General features: G+C 43.9%; 1 protein-coding gene across 3 annotated transcripts in view; it reads right to left on the bottom strand.

Annotated features, from left to right (window-relative positions):
• Positions 1-25,181, bottom strand: part of LOC139280121 (1-aminocyclopropane-1-carboxylate synthase-like protein 1) — an 88,292-nt gene that overhangs the window by 54,529 nt on the left and 8,582 nt on the right. For all 3 annotated transcript variants that reach the window (XM_070899642.1, XM_070899644.1, XM_070899643.1), the window contains 2 exons: positions 6,973-7,616; positions 4,533-4,592 (listed from right to left, as the gene is read on the bottom strand). In XM_070899642.1, coding sequence (XP_070755743.1) covers positions 4,533-4,592; positions 6,973-7,616 — 704 coding nt within the window. The remainder of the gene's footprint in view (positions 1-4,532; positions 4,593-6,972; positions 7,617-25,181) is intronic.

Below are 25,181 nucleotides of genomic sequence, written 5' to 3'. Positions count from 1 at the left end.
GCAGATGGAACATAATGTGGGAAAATGTGAGGTTATCCACTTTGGCAGAAATAATAGAAAAGCAAATTATAATTTAAATGGAGAAAAATTGCCAAGTGCTGCAGTACAGAGGGACCTGGGGTTCTTGTGCATGAAACACAAAAAATTAGTATGGAGGTACAGCAAGTAATCAGGAAGGCAAATGGAATGTTGGCCTTTATTGCAAGGGGGATAGAGTATAAAAGCAGTGAAGTCCTGCTACAACTGTACAGGGTATTGGTGAGGCCACACCGAGAGTACAGTTTTGGTCTCCATATTTAAGGAGGGATATACTTGCATTGGAGGCTGTTCAGAGAAGGTTCACTAGGTTGATTCCAGAGATGAGGGGTTTGACTTATGAAGATCGATTGAGTAGGTCGGGCCGATATACATTAGAGTTCAGAAGAATCAGAGGTGATCTTATCGAAACATATAAGATAATGAGGGGGCTCGACAAGGTGGATGCAGAGAGGATATTTCCACTCATAGGGGAAACTAAAACTAGGGGACGTAGTCTCAGAATAATGGGCCGCCCATTTAAAACTACGAGGAGGAGGAATTTCTTCTCTCACAGGGTTGTAAATTTATGGAATTCCCTGCCCCGGTGAGCTGTGGAGGCTGGGTCATTGAATATATTTAAGGTGGAGATGGACAGATTTTTGAGCGATAAGAGAATAAAGGGTTATGGGAAGCGGGCAGGGAAGTGGAGCTGAGTCCATGATCTTATTAAATGGCGGAGCAGGTTCGAGGGGCCAGGTGGCCTACTCCTGCTCCTATTTCTTATGTTCTTATGTTCTCTTGTTAGAACTGTAGAAAAACTCTGACCAACACTATTTCTTTGCTTCCCAAACTGCTGTTACTTTATAGCAAAACTTCATATAAAATTAAAATACTATAATACAAAACAAGCACAGAAGGTATAACTTTAAAATGGAGAATGAACTACATCTTCATGCCCTAGTCTAATTATCTCTCATCCTCTAACTCCGTTTCATCTGAAGATAATATTTGATCTTGACTGCCCATCTGTAATGCCACTGGTTGTTTAAAGATTTTTCTGAAACATGAATTGATGTACCGTAATAAAATATGATTGCGTGAGTAAGAAAGAATGGTATAAGCACAGCATAGTAGAACATCAGCACGTTGGAAATAGGACATAGGATCAACCATGCTTTCCATTCTCCTCCCTGAAAGAATTCCTTTTCGTAGCTGTGCCACTGTGGAATTACCAACAGAAGCCAAATGCTTCTCTGTAGGGTGGGATAGAAACTCACTCCATTCTAGCAGCCTATTGTGAAACAAAATTTACGCAGGTGTAGCATGAATAGGTTGTGTGCCTGAGAAGAGTGTTTCTTGTAGGGAATGCAATGCAACCTTGCCCAAGTAAGCATAGAAACATAGAAAATAGGTGCAGGAGTAGGCCATTCGGCCCTTCGAGCCTGCACCACCATTCAATACGATCATGGTTGATCGTGCAACTTCAGTCCCCCATTCCTGCTTTCTCTCCATAACCCTTGATCCCTTTAGCCGTAAGGGCCATATCTAACTCCCTTTTGAATATATCTAACGAACTGGCATCAACAACTCTCTGCGGTAGAGAATTCCACAGGTTAACAACTCTCTGAGTGAAGAAATTTCTCCTCATCTCAGTCCTAAATGGCTTACCCCCTATCCTTAGACTGCGACCCCTGGTTCTGGACTTCCCCAACATCGGGAACATTCTTCCTGCATCTAACCTGTCCAATCCCATCAGAATGTTATATTTTTCTATGAGATCCCTTCTCATTCTCCTAAATTCCAGTGAATATAAGCCTAGTCGATCCAGTCTTTCTTCATACGTCAGTCCTGCCATCCTTGAAATCAGTCTGGTGAACCTTCGCTGCACTCCCTCAATAGCAAGAATGTCTTTCCTCAGATTAGGAGACCAAAACTGTACACAATATTCAAGGTGTGGCCTCGCCAAGGCCCTGTACAACTCCAGTAAGACCTCCCTGTTCCTATACTCAAATCCTCTCGCTATGAAGGCCAATATGCCATTTGCCTTCTTTAGGGCGGGAAGCCTAGACAGGCATTAACTGTGAAGAGCATCACAGCTGAGCCCCAATACCTTCCTCTTTTGACATTCATATACGTGCATTTTCCCGCAGCAATCACTCAACAGGAACAGCAGTGGGAACCCGGATCGATTTTTCTCTTCCATTGTTTAGGGGCACTTGCCTTCTGTGACCGGTGGACACTCTCGGAGAGACTGGAGTGCATCATCAAACCCCGGGACCATTTTTTAAAAGTTCATTTAGCTTATTTATAATTTAGTTTATTGTTTGCGTCTCTTTAAAAAGCCGTCACTTGCTAACTCTCGATGACACCAGTCATAAAGAGTTAACTTAGCAACACTGAGGCAAACTGTAGCAACCCAGCTGCTGCTTTTGCTGCAATCAGCACACAGCTCAGAGCTGCAATCGATCATGTGACCTTCCGATCTCCATGGATATGTGCTTCACTCTTTAGTCCATCGGGAGAAATGTTCCCTGTAAACTGTGCTTTGTTCTGCATGGCCTGTTTCTTTTAATGTGCAGTCCCTTTAAAGCTCTGTGCCTGCATGGTATTTACAATGTAAAAGCCGGTGAGTAGCCTGCACGGGACCTTTCAGATTACTGCGCGCGCATGCACCTTAGTGGGAACATTGATCAGGAGTGTTCACAAAGTTACTGCTATAAATTTAGAGAGAATATGCATAGTGGCCTGATAGTTCACAGAAAATAAGAAATAGTCTACAATGTATAAGTTATTCAAGAATCCATTATGCAGTTGGTAACAAATAGTTTATTTCCTTTAAACCACCAGATCCCAGTATATGCTCCATGAGTACTCAGTACGTCAAAGTGCTTCATAGCCAAGGAATTATTTTGAGGTGTAATCACTGTTGTTATTTAGGCAAACATGACAGCCAATTTGCGCATACCAAGGTTCCACAAACAGCAATTTGACAAACAACCAGTTAATTACAGGTTTGAAGTTGTTGTTTTTTCTACACTTAACATTTAAATGTGGAGTAATGCATGTAGTGAGGTCACATTTCACATCGTAATTGTGTTGTGAGCTGGGATTTTTACAAAAAATGTGTATCACAGCTACATGAACTGCTGTGTAACATCAACACATCATTAAAAAGATTCCAGTGCAAACTGTTACATTGGTCTCCCCAAAGATTGTATCAAATTTATTAATCTCAAATTTCCTACAAGTTAAATAGTGACTTTCCATTTTCAGCTTTTGTCGTTCAAGGAAGCAGATAAATAAACCAAGAAAAGGTTAAATACTGTACTGCCACTAGACTTAGCAAAGTTGTGTGTCAATTCTTTGGGCTCAGTTCGATAAAGCTCCTACCAATTAATGGCTCAGATTTTGCAGTTGTAATGATAGCAAAACTGTCAGCGTTCGCCGTCAATACTCTGAGAAAAGGACAGAAACTTCTGGTATCTGCACATGCGTAGTTAAACGCGGAAATCTAGGAGTTGCTGTCAGTGATTCCTACAGCTCCACAGGGCCCATTGTTGAAGTCACCATACACGGCAATCTTTAGATATCACTGAACTGATGAGAACTTCCCCTTTTACACTGTAATATCGCTATTAAAATCCCTGAAAATGTTAAGCTTTTTAAATGAGGTGTAACAGCTTACTAAGTCAGAACTACTGTGGAACAGCCAGTCTGGTCCCGCAAAATTAATCTTATATTTATGAAATGTCAAATATTTCCATTATTATAAAAATTCCATAGATTGACTTATAATATTTCATCTTCTACCTTAATCCCATGTGTATGTCCTAATCTTCATTTCGCTTTCTGCAAAATTTATAAAAAGTGAAGGATAATCAGTGCATTTTACTTCCTGGTTTGCTATCTGTGAGAATTATTCAATGTGATTGGCTGCTTAGCCTCCTTGATGACATCATTGTTGCTGGGCGCTGGAGATCCCCTAGAGTTGGCGGCAGAATCAAACTAACATTGGGAAAGGTGTAATCGACAGCACAGAGATCACTAGATCCTTGTGGGTAGCTTTCTTCGAGGTCAGTGGAGAGCGTCGTCACTTTGCCGCTGACCACAAATTTGGGGCCAATATCTTACAATTGCAATTGACATCTAAATTGGATAGTTAGAAGTTCATTTTCCTCGAACAAAGGCATTCTTATAAACCGCTTGAACTTCCAACTCGTTTCTGAAAATCATGGATCACAAAACGGTGTGGAGAAACCGCTGGGCCGTTTCACAGCCACCAATTTCCTTACAAACTCCTAGCAGTCTACCAACCAATAGACTTTGACCAAAACTGACTTGGTAAAAGTCCAAATCGGTTTTCTTCCAAAAATGAGAAGCACGAAAGCTTGTAATGTGAGATTTGGAATCTCCTGTTAAAATGCTGATGTAAACAATACTGGATAGGAAATTGGAAAAGCACTTTGGAGGGTACATTTTTTTTTTTTATACAGTTGACATAAAAATGCACATACCCGTTTGGAAAGCAGGTCAAAGCACAACTTATTCTCAGCAGTTCCAAGATTAATAATGCCCTGCAAGAAGGGATGAAAGCAAAAAGAAAATAATAATCTACTATCTGAACAAAGAGCTGCACTCAGACTTACTTTAGAAACTCACCCACTGATTATTAATTCACAATGTGGGTGCTAGGTCACTCCAATTCCAGTTCACAGGTCAAACTCAATTTATGGCACATACAGTACCATAATGTGAGATTTTCATTGCCTGCAATTTAGAACATTAATATTTACCAAATTTATAAACACACAAACAGTATTTAAAACAACCACTGACATTACTGGAAAAGCATTTCCCAGCTTTCTGAAACCTGTGCTGAATTACGGGAAGGAAATGGGAATTGTAAACATAGCTGGAAGTCTTTCTCCGATAATATTTCTAGAGACCAAAAATCCTTTTACCTGGCGGGAAAGCTTTTCACGGCCATTTGCTGGGCAGTAGTTGGCCCAAATCTGTGCCAGCGAAAGTGATCTTGGAGTGGATGTGAAAAATCTGTCCAAGTGAAACTTGACAGATCGCAAGTTCCGGGTTTTCACACACGTGCAGTGCATGCAAACTCGGAAACTTGCAGGGCCATTCTGAAGGCTTCAGACAGTGTACTCACTGTAATTTCAGGCCCACAATATCAATTAAAATAATTTCAGTTTGATATTTCCATCAATAATTAATATTTCTCAGTGGAATGAAACATTAAGCATAAAACAGGGGCGAAAGTCTGATATTCAAATTTAAAAATTTTTTGCTGCAAAGGTAGGAGGGAAGGCTGTTGGGTGTTTTATCTCCAAGTTTGCAGATAACACTAAGCTGGGTGGCGGTGTGAGCTGTGAGGAGGATGGTAAGAGGCTGCAGGGTGATTTGGAGAGGTTAGGTGAGTGGGCAAATGCAGTATAATGAAGATAAATGTGAGGTTGTCCACTTTGGTGGCAAAAACATGAAGGCAGAATATTATCTGAATGGTGGCAGATTAGGAAAAGGGGAGGTGCAATGAGACCTGGGTGTCATGGTACATCAGTCATTGAAAGTTGGCATGCAGGTACAGCAGGCGGTGAAGGTGGCAAATGGCACGTTGGCCTTCATAGCTGAGTATAGGAGCAGGGTCTTACTGCAGTTGTACAGGGCCTTGGTGAGGCCTCACCTGGAATATTGTGTTCAGTTTTGGTCTCCTAATCTGAGGAAGGACATTCTTGCTGTTGAGGGAGTGCAGCGAAGGTTCACCAGACTGATTGCCGGGATGGCAGGACTGACATATTAGGACGGACTGGATCGACTGGGCCTGTATTCACTAGAGTTTAGAAGAATGAGAGGGAATCGCATAGAAACATATAAAATTCTGATGGGACTGGACAGGTTAGATGCAGGAAGAATGTTCCCGATGTTGGGGAAGTCCAGAACCAGGAGTCACAGTCTAAGGATAAAGGGTAAGCCATTTAGGACTGAGATGAGGATAAACTTCTTCACTCAGAGAATTATGAACCTGTGGGGTTACCTACCGCAGAGAGTTGTTAATGCCAGTTCGTTAGATATATTCAAGAGGGAGTTAGATATGGCCCTTACGGCTAAAGGGATCAAGGGGTATGGAGAGAAAGCAGGAAATGGGTACTGAGCGAATGATCAGCCATGATCTTATTGAATGGTAGTGCAGGCTCGAAGGGCTGAATGGCCTACTCCTGCACCTATTTTTATGTTTCCATGTTTATGGCAAGGGTGACTTGCTGGGAGGTAGTGACGATTCTAAACACAGGAGAAAAATAGAAACAATTTTAAACCCTACTAAACGGAGAAAGGTCTGTCAGGAATTGTTCACGGGTGGTTTCAGTGATCCAAAACTGTGCAAAGCCAATAAACCTGCGTACACATAAAGTGGTACCTAGCGTAGAGTGTTCAGGATAAACATGCACATATGTGTGGCAATGGTCAGGACTGTTCCATTTGTGCCCATCTACAACTTCAAACACACTCAGCTTATTTAAAGAACATGCAGTGGAGTGTTCCCCAACAAAGTGTGTGACCTCAAACTTTTGAATTTAACCAGTGCACTTTTCACCCCAATTTACCATAATCTCTATGCAAGGTTAGAATCCTAAAGATAATGCCAAATTTGTGTAATTATGATGTTGTGCAAATTAATTGTGAAAACCCAAAGTCTTTAGAATAGCAGACCCTCCTCAATGTGTCTAAGTATGTAACCTAAGTTGCAGTTAAAAATCAGTGACTGAACACATTCTGAAATTCAGTTTGGATTTAATCTAAATACCCCAATCAAATAAATGAATACAAATAAAGCCCCACAGACCACAGCTAGACCAAACCGGCACAGACAAAATGGGCTGAATGGTCTCATTCTGTGTCATAAATGTCGATCATTCTAACCTTAATATGCCTTAATAGACTTACATTCGGGTTTTTGTCTTCGTCATGCTTATCTGCATGGTAGGCAGCAAAACCTTCCTGAAGTTTTCCACAGAAATTAATGATTTCATTTCCTCTCTTTGATAAATAAATGCTAAACTCAGGTTGTTGGAATATTGGATTCCCTTCTACATCAGACACATCCCTCCGTCCATTTGGTAGAGATTTGCTCGGAGGCTGCACTACTCTACTGCTACCATTTTTAGAGGTGGAAGCCGAGGATGGGGCATCACCTGCCCCAGTGGCTTGACCAGAAGCCTGTGAGAAGGCCTGGCTGAGGTCCAAGCCCAAGGTCTGCAGGGAGCCACCATGTCGCAGTGCGTTCACCATCTGGGCGAATATGGTGAACATTCTGTACTCGTGCTCCCTCTCCAGTTCCATCCGACGCTGCTCCAATTGCATGCGCCTGTCTTCCAGTTCCATGTCCCGTTGCATTCTTCGCTCCTCCATTTGCAGGAAACGTTCCTCGACCACTCTTTGTGCTGTTAGAAATTTGAGAAGAACGTCGTCCAAGGGATCCTTCACCCGGGGTGGCTTTCTTTTCCGGCGAAGTCTGTGAAGGGCAGAAAAAGCAGGCCCGGAGGTTCGCATCCCAGAGGAGGTACTACCTACATTTGGGTCAATGTAACCTGAAATAAAAAGGTGCAGATATAAATAATCATAAACTACATTTTTTATGTGTTGTTTTTTAAACATGAAACACACCAAAGAAAAGAAAGGGTAATCTTTCTTTTAAAAAGTCGCCCAGAATGGAAACCCACCAGGTCACTTTGTTCCCAGTTTACTTTGGGTTAGCCGTGCAATGCTGCTGGGTAAGAGGCAAAACTTAACATCGTTTTTTTTAGTGTAAGAATGGGAGTAATCATAAAATGGGATTGAATAATCCACTGTGTGTAGGTCCTGAACCCTTAGGGTGGGGTTGGGGGGGAGGAAATGCTAGCAAATATTACAGCACAAGTGCTGGCAAACAAACAACTCACCAATCAAAATTGGGTACAGTCTCAAATCATGGATTTTTATTTATCTTGCCCATCAATTTTTCCCCTCCCAAGGCTGTCAATCTCTTGCTGCAATAAGATTCCTATGCTTTGTCCAAATTGTCATGTATGTTATCACAATGTAACACCACTGTATTACTGTATACACTCAACCTAGATGCACACCTTGACCACAAGGGGTGAACTTGTGGGAGACACTCCTTACCTGATCACTCAGGTATAAAAAGGGAGGTCCCACGCAGGGTCATTGTCTTTGGAGTCCTGTGAATAAAGAGTTCAGGTCACAGAGTGACCTTGTCCCCAGAATGTGCCTCGTGTGGTTTCATACTGTAGAGTAAGGACTTTACATTGGCGACGAGAAACGGGAATTCACGACCCACGAGAATGGCCACCGGTAGCACAGAGGAACAGTACTGTGTTGGGGAAGACTGGGACGATTTTGTCGAGAGGCTTCAGCAAAGCTTCGTTACGAAAGAATGGCTGGGGGATGCAGCGGCCGACAAGCAAAGGGCTCATCTCTTGACCAGCTGCGGATCAAAGACTTACGCGCTCATGAAGGACTTACGAGCAACTGAAAAGCCGACGGACAAAACCTTTGAAGAACTTAGCAAATTGATCGGGGAGCACCTCAAATCGGCGAGTAGCATACATATGACCCGACAGAGATTCTACACCCACCGACGTCATGAAGGACAGAGCATACCGGATTTCGTAGCGGACCTCCGGCATTTGGCCAGCCTCTGTAAGTTCACAGGCGCCTGCAGGGAGGAGATGCTAAGGGACTTCTTCATCGAGGGCATCGGTCATGCGGGAATTTTCCGCAAATTAATTGAGACCAAGGATTTGACCTTGGAAGCGGCAGCGTTGATGGCTCAAACTTTCATGGCAGGGGAGGAAGAGGCGAAAATAATATACGCGCGCAATTCTGCCTCTAACGCGGCGATGGATCAGGGACTCAACATCATCAATGCAACTCAGAGCCCCGCAGGCAGGCAGGGGCAGTCCAAAGCAATCGACCCCAGAGTAGGACTTCAACATAGACAATGGCAGGCTGAACGGACATTCACGCCATCACAGTGGACAATGCGGCCTGGGATGGGGCCATTGACACCCACTAATAGAGTACTTAAGAGCAGTCAACGGGACAGTCAGCGCGGAATGCCTGACCATAGCCCTTTTGTTCCCAACAATGGAAACTTTAACTCGTGCTGGAGATGTGGGGGAAAACACTCAGCTAGATCTTGCAGAATTCAACAGTGTGTCTGCAGGAACTGCAATCTCAGTGGCCACTTAGCTCGAATGTGCAGGAAGCATGCAACCAGACTAATATATGAGGCGGATGGACCAGAAGAAGGGTTCTTTGAGGCAGGATGACCTTTGGGGCAAATCGATGGACACCGATGTTCAGCGGGTCCATGTGGCAAGTATTCACAGTTCATTCACCAAAACGCCACCAATGATGATGAGGGTTTTATTAAACGGTATCCCTATACGCATGGAGCTGGACACTGGGGCCAGCCAGTCACTCATGGGCGTTCAGCAAATTGAGAAGCTATGGCCACTTAAAGCCAGTAGACCCAAATTAGCACGTGTTGACACACAATTACGGACTTACACAAAATAAATCCCTCCGGTGCTAGGCAGTGCAATGTTGGCTGCCACACACAATGGGTTAGTGAATCGACTACTGCTTTGGATTGTCCCGGGCAATGGTCTCGCACTGCTGGGGAGGAGCTGGTTAGCCAAGATGAACTGGAAATGGGGGGATGTTCACGCAACATCATCTGTGGAGCGAAGTTCGTGCTCACAAGTCCTACAACAATTCGATTCAGTATTCCAACCTGGCATTGGGACTTTCAAAGGCACTAAAGTAGTGATACACATCACCACGGACGCCAGGCCAGTGCACCAAAAAGCCAGAGCGGTGCCGTATGTGATGCGGGAAAAGACCGAGAGCGAACTGGACTGGCTGTTGAGAGAGGGCATCATCTCGCCTGTCGAATTCAGTAACTGGGTGAGCCCCATCGTTCCCGTACTAAAAGCGGATAGCTCTGTCAGGATCTGTGGAGACTACAAGGCCACCATCAATCAGGTGTCCCCACAAGATCAATACCCGCTCCCGAGAGCGGAGGACCTTTACGCCACGCTGGCAGGCGGCAAGCTGTTCACCAAGTTGGACCTCACTTCAGCCTATATGACCCAGGAACTGGACGACGAATCTGAACTACTGACCACCATCACCACGCACAAGGGACTGTTCGTTTATAACAGGTGCCCGTTTGGCATTCGATCAGCGGCCGCGATTTTTCAACGAAACATGGAAAGCCTGCTTAAATCCATTCCTGGAACGATCGTATTCCAGGACGACATCCTCATCACAGGTCGAGACACCGAGGAACACCTCCACAACCTGGAGGAGGTGCTACGCCGACTGGACCGGGTAGGCCTGCGACTCAAAAAGTCTAAATGTTTGTTCTTAGCTCCTGAGGTTGAGTTTCTGGGCAGGAGGGTTGCTGCAGATGGGATTCAGCCCACCGAATCCAAAACAGAGGCGATTTGACGAGCACCCAGGCCCTGCAACACATCGGAGTTGTGTTCATTCCTGGGACTGTTGATCTATTTCGGGAACTTTCTGCTGAACTTGAGCACATTGTTGGAGCTGCTACACATGCTCCTGCGAAAGGGTTGCGATTGGTTTTGGGGGGACTGTCAAGAGCGGGCTTTTGATTGGGCGCGAAACCTACTTTGTTCAAACAAGTTGTTGACCCTGTACGATCCCTGTAAAAAATTGGTGCTGACATGTGATGCATCGTCCTATGGGGTTGGGTGCATGTTGCAGCAGGGCAATGCTGAGGGTCAACTACAACCTGTGGCTTATGCCTCCAGGTCGCTCTCTCAAGCAGAACGGGGATATGGGATGGTCGAGAAGGAAGCGTTTGCATGTGTCTACGGTGTAAAAAAAATGCATCAGTACCTCTTTGGTAGGAAGTTTGAATTAGAGACGGACCACAAGCCATTAACATCCCTGTTGTCAGACAGCAAGGCTGTCAATGCCAACGCATCAGCTCGCATAGAGCGATGGACCCTCACGCTGGCTGCTTATGACTACTCCATCCAGCACCGGCCTGGCACTGAAAATTGCGCTGACGCACTCAGCAGGCTTCCACTGGCCACCAATGAGGGGGCAGCGGAGCAAAGCGCCGAGATGGTCATGGCTGTCGATGCCTTTGACAGCGCAGGCTCCCCCATCACAGCTGGCCAGATCAAAATCTGGACAGAGATCCCCTCCTATCCCTGATTAAGAAATGTGTCCTGACTGGGGATTGGGTGCCTGCACACGGAGCATGCCCTGAGGAGGTCAGACCATTCCACAGACGGATGGATGAGCTCTCCCTCCAAGCCGACTGCCTACTATGGGGCAGCCGGGTAGTTATGCCTCAGAAGGGCAGGGAGGCATTCATCAGAGAACTCCACAGCGAGCATCCAGGCATTTTATTGATGAAGGCCATTGCCCAGTCACATGTTTGGTGGCCTGGAATTGATTCAGACCTGGAACACTGTGTTCGCAGGTGCACGACCTGTGCCCAGCTGGATAATGCCCCCAGGGAGGCCCCGCTCAGCCCGTGGCCCTGGCCCACCAGGCCATGGTCACACATTCATGTTGACTACGCGGGCCCGTTCATGGGTAAGATGTTCCTTATTGTGGTAGATGCGTACTCAAAATGGATCGAGTGCATCATTCTGAATTCATGCATGTCATCCACCACCGTGGAAAGCCTACGTGCGATCTTTGCAACCCATGGCTTGCCGGACATCCTGGTTAGTGAAAATGGCCCATGTTTCACAAGCTACGAATTCCGAGAGTTTATGTCAGGCAATGGCATCAACCACGTCAGGACTGCGCCGTTCAAGCCGGCCTCCAATGGCCAGGCAGAACGTGCGGTCCAAATCATTAAGCAAGGTATGCTCAGGATTCAAGGGCCCTCCCTACAATGCTGCCTATCGCGCCTCCTGCTGGCCTATAGATCCCGACCGCACTCGCTCACGGGGGTCCCGCCCGCAGAGCTACTAATGAAACGGACACTCAAAACTCAGTTGTCCCTCATTCACCCAGTCCTGGCCGACATAGTTGAGGGCAAGCGCAAGTCACAAAACGAGTACCATGACCGTAATGCGAGGGGGAAATATATAGAAATAAATTATCCTGTATTTGTCCTCAATCACGCCATGGGGCCCAAATGGCTTGAGGGCACTGTAATTGACAAAGAGGGGGATAGGGTCATCGTGGTAAAACTCAACAATGGTCAGATATGCCGTAAGCATCTGGACCAAGTAAAAAAAAGGTTCAGCATCGACACGGAGGTACCTGAAGAAGACCATGAGATGGAGCTCACCACACCGCCAGTGAACAAGCAACAAGAGCAATCAGAAGAATGCACAGTCCCTGAGGTCAGCCCGGACAGGCCGGAATCACCACAGGTGACAGACAATCGCGTCAGTGTCCAACAACCAGAGCCCCAACTGCGGCGCTCCACGAGGGAGCGTAGACCACCTGAAAGACTAAACCTATGATCCCAATAAGACTTTGTGTGGGGAGGTGATGTCATGTATGTAACCACAATGTAACACCACTGTATTACTGTGTACACTCAACCTAGATGCACACCTTGACCACAAGGGGTGAACTTGTGGGAGACAGTCCTTACCTGATCACTCAGGTATAAAAAGGGAGGTCCCCCGCAGGGTCATCGTCTTTGGAGTCCTGTGAATAAAGAGTTCAGGTCACAGAGTGACCTTGTCCCCAGAATGTGCCTCGTGTGGTTTCATACTGTAGAGTAAGGACTTCACACAAATGACCATGACACATGTAAATAAATCAATCCCAATCCAGTCTTTGCCCAACATCCACATAGCACACTTCTAGTGGGGGCTGGTAGATAACAAATCAGGAGCAAAAACCTTAGGATGGATTTATCCTCCCTAACCCAAGGAGTTTAGCATTCATGCCAGTACCTTGGCGAAGATAATTAACTCAGGAGAGACCAGGGACCTGAACCTAGGACCTTCCTGGTCTGTATGTCTCGGGTACTGACTGGATAAACCTGCTTAGTCAAATTTGATTATTAGAAACACAACTGTAACGACTAACAAAATGTACCTTATGTATGTGTTTTCTATCTTAAGAGATATGAGCTCTTTTATGACCTGTGAATGGAGTTTCTGCTAAAACATGGGGTACTGACATTATATGATTCTTCCAATTACGAGATACCAATGAGCAGATACACCAAGAGCTGCAAATGAACACTACGGTTTGATGTTGGTACTGAATATGTAACAATGATTTTCCAATTTCATCATCTTGATGAATATATGGTGCCAGACTTTGCGTGGGAGTATGGCGTCATACCGCCTTGAAATGGACCGCAAGTTCAGGATTCCCGCATGCGGTGGCACTTGCGCTTGATCCCAAACTTGCGATCTGTCAAGTTACGACTTGGCAGACCATCTGTCATGTTGTGGAAATCCCAATTGCTGGCACAGAGCTGGCTAATTGCCCGGCAATTGGGATTTCCACAACAATAATTCTGAAAATACATCCAAAGTGAGAGACGCAAAGCAGCATATTTTTTAATTTGAGGTCTTTCCGGGCCATTAACTCCTCTGTCTATTGATATAACCTGCTCTTCAATGACAAGAAACGTAGTAGGAAACTGGGAGCCCAAAGCCCACGTGATCCGCGGTACAGTCACACACGATACACCCCTGGGATCCGTGGCCCATTACGCTGCTCTTGAGTATGCAGCGTCAGAGAGCAAGTTCGCGAAGGATGGCCCCGATCTGGTAAATTTGTATTCTATTTGGATGCTGACGGCGTACACCGTAGGTATGGCAGGGGGATGGGAACCTATGCAGCGAGATAGGGCGAAGTAATATGGAGTTAGAAACAGATGGCAGAAAGGTAAAAAGCAATAGTGGAAGGCCGAGTAAACAAAGGCAAGAAACAAAAAGGGCCACACTACATCATAATTCTAAAAGGACAAAGGGTGTTAAAAAAACAAGCCTGAAGGCTTTGTGTCTTAATGCATGGAGTATCCGTAATAAAGTGGATGAATTAATTGTGCAAATAGATGTTAACGGATATGATGTGATTGGGATTACGGAGACGTGGCTCCAGGATGATCAGGGCTGGGAACTCAATATCCATGGGTATTCAACATTCAGGAAGGATAGAATAAAAGGAAAAGGAGGTGGGGTAGCATTGCTGGTTAAGGAGGAGATTAATGCAATAGTTAGGAAAGACATTAGCTTGGATGATGTGGAATCTATATGGGTAGAGCTGCAGAACACCAAAGGGCAAAAAACGTTAGTGAGAGTTGTGTACAGACCTCCAAACAGTAGTAGTGGTGTTGGGGAGGGCATTAAACAGGAAATTAGGGGTGCATGCAATAAAGGTGCAGCAGTTATCATGGGTGACTTTAATATGCACATAGATTGGACTAACCAAACTGGAAGCAATACGGTGGCGGAGGATTTCCTGGAGTGCATAAGGGATGGTTTTCTAGACCAATATGTCGAGGAACCAACTAGGGGGGAGGCCATCTTAGACTGGGTGTTGTGTAATGAGAGAGGATTAATTAGCAATCTCGTTGTGCGAGGCCCCTTGGGGAAGAGTGACCATAATATGGTAGAATTCTGCATTAGGATGGAGAATGAAACAGTAAATTCAGAGACCATGGTCCAGAACTTAAAGAAGGGTAACTTTGAAGGTATGAGGCGTGAATTGGCTAGGACAGATTGGCGAATGATACTTAAGGGGTTGACTGTGGATGGGCAATGGCAGACATTTAGAGACCGCATGGATAAACTACAACAATTGTACATCCCTGTCTGGCATAAAAATAAAAAAGGGAAGGTGGCTCAACCGTGGCTATCAAGGGAAATCAGGGATAGTATTAAAGCCAAGGAAGTGGCATACAAATTGGCCAGAAATAGCAGTGAACCTGGGGACTGGGAGAAATTTAGAACTCAGCAGAGGAGGACAAAGGGTTTGATTAGGGTAGGGAAGATAGAGTACGAGAGGAAGCTTGCAGGGAACATTAAGACGGACTGAAAAAGTTTCTATCGATATGTAAAGAGAAAAAGGTTAGTAAAGACAAACGTAGGTCCCCTGCAGTCAGAATCAGGGGAAATCATAACGGGGAACAAAGAAATGGCAGACCAATTGAACAAGTACTTTGGTTCGGTATTCACTAAGGAGGACACAAACAACCTTCCGGATATAAAAGGGGTCAGAGGGTCTAGTAAGGAGGAGGAACTGAGGGAAATCCTTATTAGTCGGGAAATTGTGTTGGGGAAATTGATGGGATTGAAGGCCGATAAATCTCCAGGGCCTGATGGACTGCATCCCAGAGTACTTAAGGAGGTGGCCTTGGAAATAGCGGATGCATTGACAGTCATTTTCCAACATTCAATAGACTCTGGATCAGTTCCTATCGAGTGGAGGGTAGCCAATGTAACCCCACTTTTTTTTTTAAAAAGGGAGAGAGAAAACAGGGAATTATAGACCGGTCAGCCAGACATCAATAGTGGGTAAAATGATGGAATCAATTATTAAGGATGTCATAGCAGCGCATTTGGAAAGAGGTGACATGATAGGTCCAAGTCAGCATGGATTTGTGAAAGGGAAATCATGCTCGACAAATCTTCTGAAATTTTTTGAGGATGTTTCCAGTAGAGTGGACAAGGGAGAACCAGTTGATGTGGTATATTTGGACTTTCAGAAGGCTTTCGACAAGGTTCCACACAAAAGATTAATGTGCAAAGTTAAAGCACATGGGATTGGGGGTAGTGTGCTGACATGGATTGAGAACTGGTTGTCAGACAGGAAGCAAAGAGTAGGAGTAAATGGGTACTTTTCAGAATGGCAGGCAGTGACTAGTGGGGTACCGCAAGATTCTGTGCTGGGCCCCAGCTGTTTACATTGTACATTAATGATTTAGACGAGGGGATTAAATGTAGTATCTCCAAATGTGAGGTTATCCACTTTGGTGTTAAAACAGAGAGACAGACTATTATCTGAATGGTGACAGATTAGGAAAAGGGGAGGTGCAACAAGACCTGGGTGTCATGGTACATCAGTCATTGAAGGTTGGCATGCAGGTACAGCAGGCGGTTAAGAAAGCAAATGGCATGTTGGCCTTCATAGCGAGGCGATTTGAGTACAGGGGCAGGGAGGTGTTGCTACAGTTGTACAGGGCCTTGGTGAGGCCACACCTGGAGTATTGTGTACAGTTTTGGTCTCCTAACTTGAGGAAGGACATTCTTGCTATTGAGGGACTGCAGCGAAGGTTCACCAGACTGATTCCCGGGATGGCGGGACTGACATATCAAGAAAGACTGGATCAACTGGGCTTGTATTCACTGGAGTTCAGAAGAATGAGAGGGGATCTCATAGAAACGTTTAAAATTCTGACGGGTTTAGACAGGTTAGATGCAGGAAGAATGTTCCCAATGTTGGGGAAGTCCAGAACCAGGGGTCACAGTCTAAGGATAAGGGGTAAGCCATTTAGGACCGAGATGAGGAGAAACTTCTTCACCCAGAGAGTGGTGAACCTGTGGAATTCTCTACCACAGAAAGTTGTTGAGGCCAATTCACTAAATATATTCAAAAAGGAGTTCGATGTCGTCCTTACTACTAGGGGGATCAAGGGGTATGGCGAGAAAGCAGGAATGGGGTACTGAAGTTGCATGTTCAGCCATGAACTCATTGAATGGCGGTGCAGGCTAGAAGGGCCGAATGGCCTACTCCTGCACCTATTTTCTCTGTTTCTATGACCGCAAAATCTGCCCCATGAAGTTCAGTAAACTGCTAACTTTTGCTGATACTGATTCAGAAACATTGAAAATTCCTCCGATCATTGAAATTCAGCTGCAGCTTGTGGTCAACACAATGTGTTTGCACAACTGAATAATGCTTAATAAGTATCGAAAGTCAAACATTTAACTATCTGAGGCCCATTATAATCCAGATTTACACCAACAAAATTTCAAATGCTGACAGGCCAGCCGAATCACAGAGAAACATACTCACTTAAAACAAATCATTAGTGGCCACAGAAAAAGTATCAAATTTAAAGAAATTATCCTAGACAGGACAATTGCGTCAGCCTTGGCTCAGTGGTAGCACTCTCACCTCTGAGTCAGAAGACTTTGGGTTTCAGTTCCACTCCAGGATTTGAGCACTAATCTAGGCTGCCACTTCTCCCAAACCCACAATCTCTAACAGTTAGAAGGACAAGGGTAGCAGGCGCATGGGAACACCACCACCTCCACGTTCCCCTCCAAGTCATACACCATCCTGACTTGGAAATATATTGCGTTCCTTCATCGTCGCTGGGTCAAAATCCTGGAATTCCCTCCCAAATAGCAGTGTGGGAGCACCTTCACCATGCGGTTCAAGATGGTGGCTCACCACCACCTTCTCAAGGGAAAATAGGGATGGGCAATAAATGCTGGCCTTGCCAGCGATGCCCACGTCACTTGAATGAATAAATAAAAAAGTACTGAGATAGTGCTGCACTGTCTTTTGGATGGCATGTTAAACTTTTTGGATGAGGCCCTATCGGTCTCTCAGGTGGCCCGGTGTCCTGTCCAGTATTTATCCCACAACCAATATCACAAACAGATTATATGGTCATTATCTCATTACTGTTTGTAGGACCTTGCTGTGCACAAATTGGCTGCTGAGTTTCCCTACACAGTTAAAATATTTTGAGCCGTCCTGAGGTTATGAAAGGCGCTATATAAATTCAAGTTTGTTCTTTCACAACTCCAGCTTGTCAGAAGAAAATTAAAATCTTTTCTTGCCAGCAGAGAGGAATAGACTTTGAAACCCAGGTTGTTTGTTTCCTATGCACTCTGTTCCTGGACGAACAATAAAGACAAGTAATTTTTTTCAAACACACATCGACCAGAAACAATATCTCTAAAGAAATGCTAAACATAAATACTAAATAGCTAAGAAGTAACTTCGTTACAGTTCCTGGGGCAAATTCCTCAGTAACAAAGGAAATCTTAGTTACTGCCTTAGAATAAGTACCTGCTTAATTTTCAGAACCTTCCAGCAATACCATCTTCAGTGTGTGCACGAGCTACAATCTGCTGATTTACCGATTAACCAGTCACAAGGGCATTTGATCCCAGAGCTATCGTTGCGTCAATCATTGTAGGGAATGGGCTCTAAAACACTATGATGTCGTCCTGCGTTTTAATTCCCCAGTACTAAAACTCTAAATTCAACTTCTCTTCTCTATTAAGCTTCGACTTCACTTGGCCCTGCTATTGTGATTAATCTGGCCCACTTTCAAACTGAAGGATAGTTTTAAAAGAAAATTGATCCTTTTCTCTTTCCACACCCTCAAATATTTCCTAAACTCAATCAGTGACAATGCCATAGTCACAATCCAAGCTTAGTAGTCAAAATCTTGTAGTTAAAAGCATTGTTTTACCTATTTTGCCTTCTCACTGTTAGATTTATTTATTTTCCATGAAGGCAGTGTCATGTAGTGTTAGAGCAGCAATTGATCATGGGACAAAGCAGTCAGCAATGATTTTTAAAATATTTATTTCTGAGTGCTATGTTTTGTATTTTGTTTGAAGCAATCATTGTGAATGGAAGAGAGGAGAACACAAAATCTACAGAGACTCAAAAATATTCCGAAGTGTTTCATTTAAGAGAGAAATGTACAGACTACATTAGAAAATCACAATATCTGGAGAAACTGAGGATAAGTTTCGGTCGGTTTGTTTTTGTTGTTCAGATCTACTCAGAAACTGGACTTTTCACCCTCTCTGGAGCTTTTATGCAGAATTGCAGAAATTGGGTATGAAATTGCATGTGTGGAAACCTGTGGGTTGTCACATCAGCTCAAGTCACTTGGACTTTGCACAAAGCAGCCATCGTTATTGAGATCATTTTTTGTTTACGTTCACTTATGCATTACTGCTGGAAGTAAAAAAATGCACAAAGTGCACTCATGCCCTTTGCATATTAGGATCTTGTCGCTGCATTTGTGTAAATCTCAGTAGAGAGCTACCAAATTAAAAATAGTTCAAACTGTTGAGTCCACTGTTGAGTGGCTCAGCGATGCAGTAATAACCGCAGCTAACATAATACGCTAACTATATGTGTTACAACATTAGTGTGCATTGGAGTCATGGTTTACACATATTGGCATGGGTCAGACACCTCAGGACAGCAGATGAAGTGCCATAGATAGATAAAATGTACACACCAAATTAGACTAGTACTTTCCTGTGCACGTACAGCAATACTCCGATTTTCAGAACAAAAGACTTACATTTATATAGCGCCTTTCACAAAGCGCTCAAAGCGTCATTGGTTGTAAAGTGTCTCAAAGCGTTTTTGGAGTGTAGTCACTGTTGTAATGTGGGAAACGCGGCAGCCAATTTGTGCACAACAAACTCCCACAAACAGCAATGTGATAATAACCAAATAATCTGTTTTTGTTATGTTGATTGAGGGATAAATATTGGCCAGGGATTTGGGGATAAGTCCCCTGTTCTTCTTTGAAATAGTGCCGTGGGATCTTTTACATCCACCTGAGAGAGCAGATGGGGCCTCGGTTTAATGTCTCATCCGAAAGACGACACCTCCGACAGTGCAGCACTCATTGGAACACTCCCTCAACACTGCACTGGAGTGCCAGCCTGGATTTATGTGCTCAAGTTCCTGCAGTGGGACTTGAACCTACAACCCTCTGACTCAGTGGCAAGTTTGCTACCCACTGAGCCACAGCTGGAAGTGTCAGAGTAAGCTATAGCAACCAATTTGTGTGACCATTGCAACCTGGTATAACCTGGATGGCACAATCGAGACTCTATTATTCAACATCTAGAATGAACAAAGGATATTAAGGAACCCTAACATGGCTTCTGGAAGAATATCTGATTATGTTTTTTGAAGGAGTTACAAAATTGGTGGCTGATGTAAATCTGGTAGATATTATCTATCTCGGTTTTCAAAAATTATTTGATAAATTGCCGCACAAAAGACTGCTAAGTAAGATTGAGCCTTGTGGGATTGACTGACAGATTTAGGTTAGGTACTGAATTGATTGCATTCACATATACAGAGCACAATTATTAAATGAGATCCCAAAGTGCTTTACAGCCAATGAAGTATTTTTGAAGTGCAGTCACTGTTGTAATGTAGGAAATACAGCAACCAATTTGCACACAGCAAGGTCTCACATAATGACCAGTTAATCTGCTTTTAGGTGTTGGTTGAGGGATAAATATTGGCATGGGGAACAGAGAGAACTCTCTGCTCTTTTTCAAAATAATAGTACTATGGGATCTTTTACATCCACCCAAGAGGTGGTTTAATGTCTCATCCGAAAGATGGCACTTCCGACAATGCAGCACTCCCTGAGTACTACTGGAATGTCAACCTGGATTATGTGTTCAAGTCTCTGGCCCGGAACCGAAAACCTTCTGGCTCAGAGGCGAGAGTACTCTCACTGAGCTATGGCTGATACCGCAGGAATCAATGTTAGCACTGTTGCCCTTCATCATCTTTATTAATGATCTGACATCAGGGGAACAGACAACAATATTGTTGATGATAAAGGATTAGCACCGTAGGTGAGAGAAATAGCCTGCAGGTGCATCAAGACCCATTGGATGAATGGACCCAGTGTGGGGCAGATGTTTTTCAATATAGACAAATGCAGCATGATGCACTTGGGCCAGGTTAATTGCAGGCAGGTATATATAATACATGGTTTCCCACTCAAGGGTGCAGAGCAGGAGAAGGACCTGGGGTTTGTAGTTCACACGACATTGTAGATCCATGACCACTATGGTGAGGCCATTGTGAAAGTGAATCGGTTGTGAGGATATACAGCTAAACAATTAAGTATAAAACTAGAAGTACAATTCTGACCATGTACAAGGCTTTGATTCGGCCACATCTGCAATACTATGTCCAGTTGGGTCCATCACATGGTTCCAAGGTCCTGGAACGATCCAGAGGAGGGCACTTGATTAATACCAGGTTTAAAAGGTCCTTGGTTAACAGAATAGGGAGGGAACTGAGGCTTTTGATTTTGGAAAAGCAGAGACTTCGAGGAGATATAATTGAGGTATATCAAATAACAAAGGGATTAGATTCTGTCCAAGTTTACAGGTTATTTGAGCTAGATAGGCAGGAAAGAACGAGAGGGCCACATACAAGTTGCCAAAACAGAATGAGGTTACATACCAGGTTACTTTGGAGATTTGTCAACTTTTAGAATAGGCTGCCGGGGCAAGCAGTGAGTGAAGTTTCACCGCAAACCTTCAAAAGGAAATGGAATTAATTGCTGCTGGTGGACAAAATCTCGAGTTATAGAGGTAGGTGGCTAACTGGGACTAGTGGCATCAGTCACTGTGGTGTCCTGGAAGTTGCTTGTTTGTCTGCCTTTGGCGTTGAGAGAGGAATTTCCCAGAGTTGCTCCTAAACTGGCCTAAGGTTATTTCTGGTTTTTTGCCTCTCTTTATTGCGTGATTGGGAAGAGGTGGATTGATAGTTTGTGTAGGCTGCACCATGTTGATGGATCAGGTGGTCTTTTTCATATATCTCACCAGCACCAACACATTACTTATAAATGACTGGCTGAAAATAGTTATTCGAAGTGACAACATATTGGACTGAAATGGCATATCTGCAGCATGTTAAACCCTCTAGATTACAGGTGAAGTGTCATATGAAAGGTCACACTAAATCAGACAATCTCAGTGAACTGCAAGCACACATAGCCAATTTCTCCACAGCTTTAGCTGGCTGCCTCTGATACAGTACTATAATGAGGTTGAGATTGAATTCTCAAGTCTCTTTGTGTGAAAAATAATCACAACGGCATAAGTCAATTATTTGTATATTGGGCTCGACTGAGCAAAACAAGTATTTGAACATGTTAAGCAGCACTGGAGTAAATAGAAAGCAATACAGAAAACAGAAAAATCAGAGGGAGTGGGAGGTGAAAGAGTGGGGAGGGAGGGAGGGAGGCCGAGCCGAAGTGGCGGGGGAGGGGGGGGGGGAAGTAGAGGGCAGAGCCAGAGGGGAGGGCCGGGGTGGATAGGAGGTGGGAGAGGCGTTAGACAGGGGGGGGTGGCAGGAGGGCAGAGCCAGAGAAGGGGGCGGGGGGAGGGGAGGGAAAGGGAGAGCTGGGGGGGGGGGGGGGGGCGGAGGGCAGAGGCGGGGAAGGGAAGGTGTAAGATCTAGTTGAAAAGCTATCACAAGGCTGGTGCAAGGATAATTGGGTGAATAATCGTTGCTAACTTATTAAAGACACATTTATATGGCGCCTTTCACGACCACCGGATGTCTCAAAGCGCTTCACAGCAAATAAAGTACTATTTGACGTATAGTCAGAGTTGTAATGTGGGAACCTAAGCTTTAAGCCACGGCTGCGACCTGTGTTGCAAGATGTTAGTTGCGAAACGATCTAGCTTGCAGTGGTAAGAGTGATGTGCTGATTTTGCAGAAGTGTCTGTATCAAAAATGACTAATCTAACTGGTAATTGCTGTAAACTGGTGATCAAGCTAAAATTGTTTAAGAACATCATAACATAAGAATTAGGAGCAGGAGTAGGCCATTCGGCCCCTCGAGCCTGCTCTGCCATTCAATGAGATCATGGCTGATCTTTTATCTCGACTCCATTTTCCTGCACTGTTTCCATATCCCTTGATTCCCTTAATATCCAAAAATCTATTGATCGCTGTCTTGAATATACTCAATGAATGAGCCTCCACAGCCCTCTGGGGTGGAGAATTCCAAAGATTCACCACCCTCTGAGTGAAGAAATTTCTCCTCATCTCAGTCCAATGGCCGACCCCTTATTCTGAGATTGTGACCCCTGGTTCTAGACTCCTCAGCCAGGGGAAACATCCTCCCTGCATCAACCTTGTCAAGCCTTGTAAGAATTTTGTATGTTTCAATGAGATCACCTCTCATTCTTCTAAACTCCAGAGAATATAGGCCTCAATCTCTCCTCATAGGACAATCCACCCATCCCAGGAATCAGTCTGGTGAACCTTCATTGCACTCCCTCTATGGCAAGTATATACTTCCTTAGGTAAGGAGACCAAATCTGTACACAATACTCCAGATGTGGTCTCACTAGGCCCTTATCTAATTTTACTTTTATACTCAAATCCTCTTGTAATAAAGGCCAACATGCCATGTGCTTTCTTAATTGCTTGCTGTACCTACATGTTAACTTTCAGTGATTCATGTACAAGGACACCCAGGTCCCTCTGAACACCAACATTTCCCAATTTCTCATCATTTAAAAAATACTCTGCTCTTCTAATTTTCCTACCAAAGTGGATAACTTCACATTTCTCCACATTATATTCCATTTGCCACGTTCTTGCCCACTCACTTAGCCTGTCTATATCCCCTTGAAGACTATTTGCATCCTCCTCACAACTTACATTCCCACCTATCTTTGTATCATGAGCAATCTTGGATATATAACATTTGGTCCCCTCATCCAAATCATTGATATCGATTGTGATTAGCTACAGCCTGCCAACCCAAAAATGACCCATTTATTCCTGCTCTCTGTCCGTCAACCAATCCTCAATCTATGCTAGTATATTACCCCAATCCCATGAACCCTAATTTTGTTCAATAATCTCTTGTGTGTCACCTTATCAAAAATCCAAATACACCACAGCCACTGGTTCCCCCTTATCTATTCTGCTAGTTACAACCTCAAAAAACTCTAATAGATTTGTCAAACATGATTTCCCTTTCATAAATCCATGTTGACTCTGCTCAATCCTATTATTCTTTTCCAAGTGCTCTGTTACCACGTCCTTAATAATAGATTCTAGCATTTTCTTCACTACTGTCAGGCTAACTGGTCTGTAGTTACCCATTTTCTCTCTCCCTCCTTTCTTAAATAGCGGGGTTACATTTGCTACCTTCCAATCTGCGGAACGTTTCTAGAATCTATGGAATTTTGGAAGATGACAACCAATGCATCCACTATGTCGAGAGCCACCTCTTTCAAAATCCTAGGATGTAGGCCATGAGGTCCACGGGACTCATCATCTTTTAGTCCCATTAATTTCTCCAGTATATTTTTTTAAATTCATTTCTTTCAGTTCTTCATTCTCACTAGACCCTTGGCTCTCCATTATTTCCAGGAGGTTTTTTGTGTCTTCTTCTGTGAAGATGGACACAAAATATTTGTTTAATTTCTCTGCTATTTCCTTATTCCCCATTATAATTTCTCCTGTCTCAGCCTGTAGGGAACCCACATTTACTTTTGCTAATCTTTTCCTTTTTACATACCTATAAAAGCTTTTACAGTCTGATTTTATATCTCTCTCTAATTTACTCTCATTCTATTTTCCTTTTCTTTATCAATTTCTTGGTCCTCCTTTGCTGAATTCTAAAATCATCCCAATCCTCAGGCTTACTGCTCTTTGATCTAATACTATCTTTAACTTCTCTTGTTAGCCACGGTTGGACCACTTTTCCTGTGGGGTTTTTGTGCCTTAATAATACATAATTTACAACAAATGTATATTTGTTGTAAATTATGTATTAATTCTTTAAATGCTAGCCATTTGTTTGTCTACTGTCATATCTTTTAATGTAGTTTCCAAATCTACCTTAGCCAACTCTCCCCTCATACCTACCTAGTTACCTTTGTTTAACATAGAAACATAGAAAGTTGGTGAGGAATAGGCCATTCGGCCCTTCGAGCTTGCACCACCATTCAATATGATCATGGCTGATCATGCAACTTCAGTACCCCATTCCTGCTTTCTCTCCATACCCCTTGATCCCTTTAGAATATATCTAACGAACTGACCTCAACAACTTTCTGAGAATTCCATAGGTTCACAATTTTCTGAGTGAAGAAGTTTCTCCTCATCTCGGTCCTAAATGGCTTACCCCTTATCCTTAGTTTGAGACCCCTGGTTCTGGACTTCCCCAACATCGGGAATATTCTTCCTGCATCTAAACTGTCCAATCCTGTCAGAATTTTATATGTTTCTATGAGATCCCCTCTCATTCTTCTAAATTCCAGTGAATATAAGCCTAGTCAATCCAGTCTTTCTTCATATGTCAGTCCTGCCATCCCACGATTTAGATTTAAGACCCAATT

Source organism: Pristiophorus japonicus, chromosome 14 (genome assembly GCF_044704955.1).
Source record: "Pristiophorus japonicus isolate sPriJap1 chromosome 14, sPriJap1.hap1, whole genome shotgun sequence".
Classification (NCBI taxonomy): Eukaryota; Metazoa; Chordata; class Chondrichthyes; family Pristiophoridae; genus Pristiophorus; species Pristiophorus japonicus.
The sequence above is the reverse complement of the archived record's forward strand: the minus strand, read 5'-3'. Positions and strand labels throughout refer to the sequence as shown.